Source organism: Aspergillus karnatakaensis, assembly GCF_047715665.1.
Source record: "Aspergillus karnatakaensis strain CBS 102800 unplaced genomic scaffold BJY04scaffold_6, whole genome shotgun sequence".
NCBI classification, from domain to species: Eukaryota; Fungi; Ascomycota; class Eurotiomycetes; order Eurotiales; family Aspergillaceae; genus Aspergillus; species Aspergillus karnatakaensis.
In genome coordinates, this window is record NW_027395718.1 from 312207 (window position 1) to 321798 (window position 9592).

Here is a 9592-nt window from a genome sequence, read left to right on the forward strand (position 1 = left end):
AATCCTTTTCGCAGCTGCAGCTATGGGTGTTGAAGAGACCAAGAAAGGCGGCCTCGACGTCGAGGCCACCGCCGCTTCGCCTCCAGCCTACGTCCAGGATGGCCAGATTCAAAGCTACGAGCAGGAGGACTTTATGACCCGAAATGGTCTGAACTTCAGGTCTTTCACGCGCCGTCCCGCCAACCAGGTCGAGTTGCCTCGTGCCATGAAAACCCGTCATATGCACATGATTGCTATCGGAGGTTCTATCGGTGCTGGTTTCTTCGTCGGTTCTGGTGGTGCTCTTTCTACTGGTGTAAGCATGCCTTACGACGTCGCTCACAGGGCTCCTCTCTGACCTGTCTAGGGTCCCGCTTCTCTGTTCCTGGATTTCTTGATTATCGGTGTCATGATTTTCAACGTCGGTAAGTAAACATCACTCTGATACGTCACCCACCCTTTCTAACGATATAGTTTACGCTCTTGGTGAACTCGCTATTATGTACCCTATCTCCGGTGGTTTCTACACTTACTCTACCCGCTTCATCGATCCTTCTTGGGGTTTCGCCATGGGATGGAACTACGTCTTCCAATGGGCTATCATCGTGCCACTTGAGCTGACAGTCGCCGGTATGACGATTGATTACTGGGAGGTCGATGTCAGTGTTGCGGTTTGGATTACGGTCTTTATGGTCGCCATCATTGCTATCAATGTCTTCGGATCCATCGGGTATGCCGAGGAGGAATTCTGGTCTTCTGTCCTGAAGCTCGGTACTATCATTACCTTCATGGTCATTGCCTTGGTTCTGGTTCTTGGTGGTGGTCCTAGCGGTGGCAAGTACGATGAGTACTGGGGTGCCCGTACATGGTATAACCCCGGTGCTTTCCGAAATGGCTTCAAGGGTTTCTGCTCCGTTTTCGTTACCGCTGCTTTCTCGTTCAGTGGAACTGAATTGGTCGGCCTAGCTGCCGCGGAGGCTAAGAATCCTACCAGGGCCTTGCCGGGTGCGATCAAGCAAGTTTTCTGGCGTATTACTCTGTGAGTTTTGTTTTCTCTAATCATTGTGACCGCTCGTGGTGTCTAACTTTTGTTATTATTTAGCTTCTACATTCTCGGACTATTCTTTGTCGGACTTCTTGTCGAGTCCGACGACCCCCGTCTTCTGGGCAATGGCAGCTTGCTTGACGTTGCAGCCTCTCCCTTCGTGATCCTCGCTAAGGATGCTGGTCTTACAGGCTACGATTCATTCTTGAACGTTGTGATTCTTGTATCTGTTCTGTCAATTGGTGTCTCTGGCGTCTACGGTTCCTCACGTACCCTGACTGCCCTCGCCGAACAAGGCTACGCACCCAAGCTGTTCACTTACGTCGATCGCTCGGGTCGCCCACTGTACTCAGTGCTCATTACCATCGCCTTCGGTGCGCTTGGATATGTCAACGTCACCTCTTCCGGCGCGGAAATCTTCGCCTGGCTTCAGGCTTTATCTGGTTTGGCCGCACTCTTCACCTGGGGTTCCATTTGCGTGGCCCACATCCGTTTCCGCAAGGCTTGGGCTTACAACGGCCATACTCTTGACGAGATCCCCTTCCAGGCGGCTTTCGGCGTCTGGGGCTCCTGGCTCGGTGTCTTCCTTATTGTGATTGTCTTGATTGCTCAGGTACGTCTTTTCCACCTTTTCCACCTTTTCCACTGGTTCACCAGCTAACCAATTCACAGTTCTTCACCGCCATCGCACCCGCTGGTGGTGGCATCAATGATGCTGAGGGTTTCTTCAAATCATACCTCGCCCTGCCCGTTGTACTCTTCTTCTGGATCTGCGGTTTCATCTGGAAGCGCAAGGGGTGGCTCCGCACCGAACAGATCGACGTCGACAGTGGCCGTCGTGAGCTCGACTGGGACTACATCAACGCCGAGCGGGCCAGGGTTGCTGCTCTTCCTAAGTGGAGGCGCATTGCCCACGCCATGTTCTAGTAGGCAGATTTTTCGGTTTCCGCATGTTGTCTCTTAAAGTGTTCTTGCGTGCCATGAGCAACTCAAGGCTAGAAGGTCGCGGTTACTAGTGAATTATTAGCTTCAACTTGTGTATGATCAGCTACGGTCTATACGATAATCTACTCTATCTATTCGTGATGAACCTCGATTCATTTATTTGAATAATTGCCAAGGGACAATATATAGTCTTGTCGAGTTCAGCCCCAGCAAAGTACGGAGGACGCCTTACAGCCGTATCACACATTTAAGCGCTCTTCAATCTCACGATTCCCCCAGCCCAATGAATGACCAACGAAATCTACAAATCAAATCAAACTGCCCTCAAGCCAAGAAACAGCGCTGGTTCCCGCCCCCCGGCGCCCCCAGCAGCCAAGGCGCCCGGGATGCAGGCTAGACCGGTTTCGGGACTTTGCTCCGCGCTCGCGTGCATGCCTAGCTTCCTTCCCCGACTTGGAGTCGCAGTCGCGAATCTTGCGATGAGCTAGCGGGCCAACGCGCTGGCGGTCGGTTGGTCACAGTCACGCGTTTCGTTCCTTGGGAGAACGGCACCGAGAGGGATGGCGAGATGGTGAAATTGTGCTTTGTGGCTGCAGGTGACCTGTCTCTCGACTCTGGCTGGGTTCGGATCCGGAACTTGAATCTGGTAAGGTTGGTTGTCTTGCCACCTCCGCAGTTGCTCGTACCCGACTTCTATCCCTATTTCTCTGCTTGCTTTGCTTCTTCCTAGAGTATGAATAGCGCGAGTCAGCTTCGGATAGATAACCGATATCGGTCCGATTTGTTTGACGTTGACGTGTTGATACTACCCTGTCCTTACTTGTATTCATGCCGGAGCACTCTCTCCCTTTACAATTTGACACGGAACTCAAGGCTTTGAGTCTTGACATTATCCAATACCAGCTCTCGGCGCCAAACTGAGCTGAATCGACCCCTCAAACTCCATCTGTTCATTCGCTGAGTCCCTGAGATTACCTACTTATTACCTTCTCTTGGCGCCTGATATATATTACTGACGAAGAAACCCGCTAAATTGGCGGTTCGTAGCTTAACGCTAACTCAAGTCTCTAAGACATTTTCTAAAATCTGGGTCTGGATTGCTTGGCAATGCAGGGTTGAGTGTTTTAGTCTGGTTGTATGTTGGGGTATGGAGTAGTCTGGAGAAGCAAAGTTGGGCTGTGATCCAAGGTTGGGTTCTGGTTGAGCTGGGGGTGGCAAGTAGGCATTCATAGGGATGTAGGGATGGGTGGTCTGATTAGGGTTCTCCAGTCACTTGACCATCCAGTTTGGAGGTTCAGCCTGGAAGTTCCGTCGGAACTCGGAGGCGGGTTTAGCTGGCAGGGCTGGTGGCGTGGCCTGGTTGTGTCTGTGCGGAACTGCGAAGGGAGGAGGGTAAGCTTAGGTGAGAAGGCGCATGCCGATAAGAATGCCGAGGTACTACTGTATGGTTCTTTGATGGCTGGGTTTGGAGCAGGGGGCGAGGGGGGATCAGGTGGTATTCGGTTCCTGCAGCCTGAAGGTGGTCAGATTAGGAAGGTGCATTTGGCTACCGACCTACCTAGGCACGCTGTTGAAATGGTTGATGGCGATATTGCTACAGTGCGAGATGTTGAGTCTTGGAAAGATGGGAAGATCGGATATCAGAGGATAGTTTCGGCTAGCATAGAAATCTATATACATATGTATGTAAAAGGTACTAGCGCCCCGGGTTGTCGGGGAGGCTATGAGATAGACGTACAACCAAAAGCAAAGGAAACAAAGAACAAAGAAAAGACAAGCAGGGCTTTCGCTCTTTATCACTTGTCAAGGGTATTGCAAGGATTCTTTTGCAGTTGGAAAGTGAAAAATTGGGCCAAAAACGCCGGCGCTATGCAAAATCCCCTCCCCTATCTTAGTGTTTTTCCCTGATATTGTTATGTTGATCATCATGGTGTGTGGTGCTAGCGGTAACGTCGCGGTGCCGTCTGAGAGCCTCATGCATCTCAACCCGGAGATCGAAGAGGAGGTCATCCATCTCCTTGACGGTGTCTCGGTCTAGCGAGGCGAGCTTAACCTGGTCGAGCAGGTTTCGAAGGGATGTGGTTATACCAACGTCCTTGCTACGTTGCAGAGCTTGCTCTGGCTCGACTTGGTGTTCGAGCTCTGGGGCTAGTTCTGGCTGTTGCTCTGGTTCCTGCGGTGCTGGTGAGATGTATGTCTCGGCTGGTCCAGCTGACTCTTCAACCTCTATTTCCTTCTCGAGGCTCCGAGGAAGTGGCGTGTCCTCTTGCTCCAGAGGCGCTTCGAGCTCTGCAGTTTCCTGTACCTCGACCATTGGAATGTCCTCGGGTTCTTTTGGCAGCTCGGCTTCTTGCTCAGGCTGTGTCACAAGGTCAGCCGTGGATAGAGAGATGTTCGTTTCAGGCTCAAGATTTATGTTGTTCGTGTCGGTGGGTGGAGGATCTTCAACCGCCTTCTTTGGGCTTTCCTTTGCAGTGTTGACCTCTTGCTTCGATGCACCGCTAGCTGCCTGAGATCGTCGCCGTGACGCTCTTCGCTCTTTCCTCTTGTTCCGCTTCTGCGAGCTCCTCGGCTGCGGCAAGCTCTTGGGGGTTGGAGTGTCTTCAGGAAAATCGGGAGCTGGAACACCACTGATGCGGAAGGATCTCCGTATCTGGGAAGACTTGTCTGTCTGCTTCTCGGAGTTTTGTTCTTCAGCCGCTTCGTGTGTGGATGGTTCGCCTGCGTCGTGTGTGGTTTGATTTGGGTTCTTCGTGGCAGAAGCAACAGGCGAGGAGAGAATCTCTTGAGACGTGGCCAACTTCTGCTTCTTAGAGCGTGTAGTTGGGCTCTCTTCGATCTCGGCCATAGGTGCTGCTGTTCCAGATATTCTTGATGAGCGGCGTCGATCTTTCTTAGATGGCGTAGACGTATCAGCCTCTCGCTTCCGTTTGCGATTAGTCGAGGCTGCATTTGAAGACTGTGGAAGTTCTTTCTCCGCCGCGTCACTGCCTAGATCCACTGCGGATACCAAATCATGCTCCAGCTGGGAGGTAGCTTGGGTATCAGTATCCTCGCTTGCTGAGTCCATAGCTAGGTCGGCGCGTTCAAGTAGAGGATTCTCATGATGTCGAGGGCCGACGTTTGGCCTGTTCTCTAAGCTAGAAGTGGTCGCAGAATTGTGCTTTGGGTTGCCCGAGACTGCCTTCGCAGACCCCTGTTCTTTCTTGGCCGAAGCGACTTCGTTCTTCGTTGGTGTTTTGTCTGCTGAGCGAAGCCGGCTTCTCAAGGTCTGCTGTATCCCGTTCTCGTCATTTTTGTTTACGAGTTTGAGAGGCGAGACATCACGAGATACCTTCTTATTGACCTGCTTGGCTCGTTTGGATTTATTTTTCTTCTTTCTGCTATTTCCCGGTTTCTGGTCGGCGGCGGAAGATAGCGGTGTTTCCTGCCGTGAGGCCATACTCTGGGCTTCAGGCTCAGGCGGCGATGAGGGAGGATCAATGTCCATAGCGTCGGCTGCGGTTGCAAACGCGGGATGAATTGCTGATACTACTGACGGGGTTCGGCCTCTGATGGCAGGTGTTGGAGACGATCCGAGGAACCCGTCTTCATTATCGGCAGTGACGGCCGGTATTATTGGTGTCTGCGGAGTATCCGGCTCAGAGTCCTCATTTCGCAAACTGTGCAAGCGTGGCGGCGTCATAAATCCAAGTTCTCTTGGCGTGGCAGCAGGAGGAGACGATGAGCGTAGATTAGCTATCATCGAGAACATCTCACTGTGGCGCTTGGTGTCTTTAATAGTGGAAGAATCGACCTCTTGCTCGTTTGTAAGAGTCTGGGAAGTATTCTTAGGATGTTGCTGCTGCTTGGCTTCCGTTTGTCCCGACGTCACGGCTGTATTTTCAGCATCCGCTGTCACTGGAAGTGACTCTAAGCTTGTAGAGTGGGAAGGCCCCGCGGGTGTATCCAAGATAAATGAGATACGAGACTTTGTTGATATGTCATTTGAAGTAGCATCCAAGCTCCCTGCGGTAGGCTGATTGGCTGGAATTTCGTTGGTACTGTTTGCAGTCTCTAGAGTCTGTTGTGGCGGCCGCTCTACGCCTGACTGCAGACCACCTGTTGGTATTGTTTGTGGCGTCCGACCCTCGATTTCGAATCTTATGTTTCGTAGGGCTTGGAATACGCCACTCGGGTATAATAGTGGTTGGTGAATTCCAAATGTAGAGATACAATATTCCCGGAATCGGTTTGCTGTTGGAGCATGCGAGGATTCTAAGCCCGAGCAGATGATTTGGTCAAATCTTTGGAGAGTCAAAGCGTTTGAAGGTAAACGTTGCAGAATACCTAGGATAGCTGTGGTGAGAGCGCGACACTATTCCTGGTTAGTTTGTCTGTTATTTCATAGTTGATTTAAGAACTTACAACTGCTGAGATTCTCTCCTCCACACCACTGTCGCTCGTCAGCTTGCGCGATGTGTCCTTTAAGTACACACCAAGGGATTCCCCGAGCCTTTCAAGAAGAATGGCTGTGAACGGAAAAGTACCAGAAGCGAGGAAAGACGCAATGGATCCAATAAGTATCACGACGCCATCCAGGTGAACTTGTCCCAATACTTGATACGACTCCCGGAGAAGTCGATGTGTTAAAGCAAGTAAAGTAGAGGGAAACGCCGGCATTCTTGAGTCCGGGTGCGTTTTGGTTTCAGGCTCAATAAATCCTGTAAAAGGCATTGATAGAGAATGTTTGAACATCGAGGATGCGGGAAAGTAGGCATATGCCACATCTCGATTCTGCAGTAAGCCAGCGAGGGGCTCTAACACCATGGTAGCGACGGTAGAATTGCCTTTCTCGGTTCTTAGCAAGCGAATGAAGGCGCCCACGAGTTCGTCCCAAGCCGTATGGTCGACAGGGGAGTTTAATCCCGAGGAGAGTATCTGAACCACGTTGACGTGGTCGCGAGAAAACGAGCCATTCCGTTCGCGCACGGAATCGACAGGGAACGACGATAGACAGTCCGCGGCCAACTGAGCCGCTGACCTCCATATAACCTGCGTACAGTCATAAGCGTTGAATGTGGAGGCATATCCGATTGAGTGGAGGCTTGCGCATTGCCTTAGAATATCAAGCCGGGAACTTCTTGTGGCTTTCCCGTGGCATGCTGATTCAACAATCCCGTGTATGAGATGATGGTAACAAGGAGTTGGTTCGGAGATGCCAGGGACATCGCTGACGAGCCTAAGTAAGTGAAAAATCGGGCTATCAGGATTGTTGTTTGACTTTGAATGTCGGTGAGTAGGGGTATTCGAAGCTTGATATGTAGAGTCGGCCGTCTTCAGCAGCAATTTCTCTGTAAATGGAATGCTGCCCAGTGCGGTTACCATGGTGGTTGACAAAAATCCGAAACGCTCAAAAAAGGTTTCCTTTGAAGCTCCCTCCAGGGCATTAAGCGATGAGGGACCGGCGTTCCAAAGTCGTTGGAGAAGGCCGAGTACGTGGGCGACCGTCTGCATCGATTCTAGCGAAGGAGTTATCTCCTTGCTTGCAGCGAACGCCAAAGCATGAGACAAGTTGGTCCATGCAACGGCAATGTTGGACTTCCCCATCTCAGGGATCCATACAGATGACCTCAAAATATCTTCAAACACTTTCAAGATAGCTGGAATTCTCGATCTTACCCACTTGCAATCCAGAGGGGGCAGTTCTTCTGCGCCAATCTTTTTCGGCTCATTGACTCGATTTTCTGACCAAGGTTTGAGGGAATGCGAGTTCCACAGCATGTGCGAGAGAGCCTGAGACAGTCGATCGCTCAGGCTAGGCACTAGGGTAAAAATGTTCGAGGAGGGTGAGGCGATATATTCTTCCCATACAAGATCAAACTGCTCATGTGAAGCGTCTGGTCGAAAAGCATAGTATAGGAGATTATAATAACTGGCGACAATCAGTTGACTAGGCTGCGAATTTTGTCTGTCATGCTTCTTGCGCTCGAATTGAGAGAGTATCGGCTTTATGAGCATCCTGAGCAATGTTCGGCTTGTGGTATGGTTGATGTTAACAACCAAGACAAATCGATTCCAATTACCGATAGCTTTCGACTTTATTTCAAGGTCACTGCAGTTGAAACATTTCTGGAGAACCAGAACCCACTCTCTGAAGTGCGGCCATAACTCGATGTCGAATCGTTTGCTTCGCAGAAGCAACGTTATCACGCCCCAAATCTGTGGGACGTGCTCGCCGGTGTCAGGACTTGTCATCATCCTTGATAGACGTTCACAGATTTCTGACACGAGTTTCCTATTCTTTCCGAGGGGCCGGTCAAATATATCACGGAGTATCTTGGAAAGCGTGGGGCTTGAGCCGACCGCCATGTAGGCGTTGAAGCCCAACTCTAGTGCTTTGAGTCTTACATCTTTGATCTGATGAAGCAAGCCGGATATGAGATGATCCATCCATAGAGCTGACTGCGCAATGAAAGCAGATTTGGACAGCTCAAATAAGCGTTCGTATATCAGCAATCGCTGCGAAACAACAGAATTCCCCTTCACTTTATCGGTAAGGCTGTGTAACATTTCTAGTAGGCGTGTTATTCGGGAGGCCGTGATGATTTTCGTTTGAAACTTTTGAGTTGATAGGACAGAAAGGTAATGGGTCATGACAGATTTGGGGAGATCTCCATTCTCGAGGCAGCTGATCGAGTGCTCGACGAGGAAAAGCTTGAACTCATCGGGTAGTTGAGGGGCAATCTGCGGATGCCAAACAAGTACCACAGAAAGCTTCAAAGCTTGGATGATGAGGTTTGTATCTAGCGGATTGTCCTTGGTGATGTCGCGATTGATATCTCGCTGAATAAACTGGCTGATCAACCCCAACTTGCGCACAATTTCCTCCTCTGTCGGTAATTTCTCATACGCCCTCAGTGCACCAAAGAATTGCATATATGCGTCAATCCTCGAGCTGATCGACTCTCCAGCCAATTGCTTGGTAATTGACTCTAACAGCATCGTAAACGTTTCCGGCGTGTAGGATATGATGTCCACTGAACCAACTGGAGCAGGCGAGCTGGTCGCTTTTAGGATTGACCTACTCGGTTTGCGATCGTTCGAGGGAAGGAGGGCTTTCGATTTCGTGTTCGTAAACGACGGGGCTTTGATGAAATTTGGCCATGGTGAAAAGTTCACCCGCTTCGATTGACGACTGGAAGGGGCACCGGTCGAATTGTTGTGCTGGAAAGGAGAATCAACGGGCGTCTGTACGGTCACCGGCGAGTCCTCCGTCCGATTCTTCTCGGACAGCATACGAGACGCAGTCCTTGGTGGAGTCGGCGGACGAGCAGACAAAGGAGCCAGAACGTCTACCATACTTCAAGATAGACAGACGACGGAAGGAAAGAAGTTGAGAAAAGGGAACATTGCGGTACGGCCAAGCTCCAGGAATGAACTCAGACCAACTTCTGTCCCTATTCTGAAGGTTGAAAGCGCAGCTCAGGTGAAGATTGTCAGAGCCATGTCGGGAGAAGGCCCGAGAGAGACGCCAAGCCACACAACTCGAAAAGAGGGACGCGCCGCAAGGCTCGAGACGCGTAAAGTGGCTGCCCGCGCGTTTAATGCCTGAGGCAGCTGTTGTGCGCTACATGTCAGCCT

The 9592-nt window shown here is 50.9% G+C and overlaps 2 protein-coding genes across 2 annotated transcripts; one reads left to right on the forward strand and one right to left on the reverse strand.

The window, feature by feature from the left end:
- Positions 1-22: 22 nt before the first annotated feature.
- Positions 23-1951, forward strand: BJY04DRAFT_205292 (amino acid permease/ SLC12A domain-containing protein; the record flags this gene model as incomplete). Its single annotated transcript, XM_073713579.1, has 5 exons — positions 23-295; positions 347-404; positions 454-1018; positions 1082-1637; positions 1697-1951. The coding sequence occupies 5 exons, from the start codon at positions 23-25 to the stop codon at positions 1949-1951; spliced, it is 1707 nt and encodes a 568-aa protein (XP_073575336.1).
- Positions 1952-3360: 1409 nt separating this feature from the next.
- Positions 3361-9310, reverse strand: BJY04DRAFT_231025 (putative telomere length regulator protein (Rif1); the record flags this gene model as incomplete). Its single annotated transcript, XM_073719423.1, has 4 exons — positions 3361-5995; positions 6068-6326; positions 6377-8841; positions 8875-9310. The coding sequence occupies 4 exons, from the start codon at positions 9308-9310 to the stop codon at positions 3861-3863; spliced, it is 5295 nt and encodes a 1764-aa protein (XP_073575337.1). The 3' UTR covers positions 3361-3860.
- Between the last annotated feature and the right edge of the window lie 282 nt (positions 9311-9592).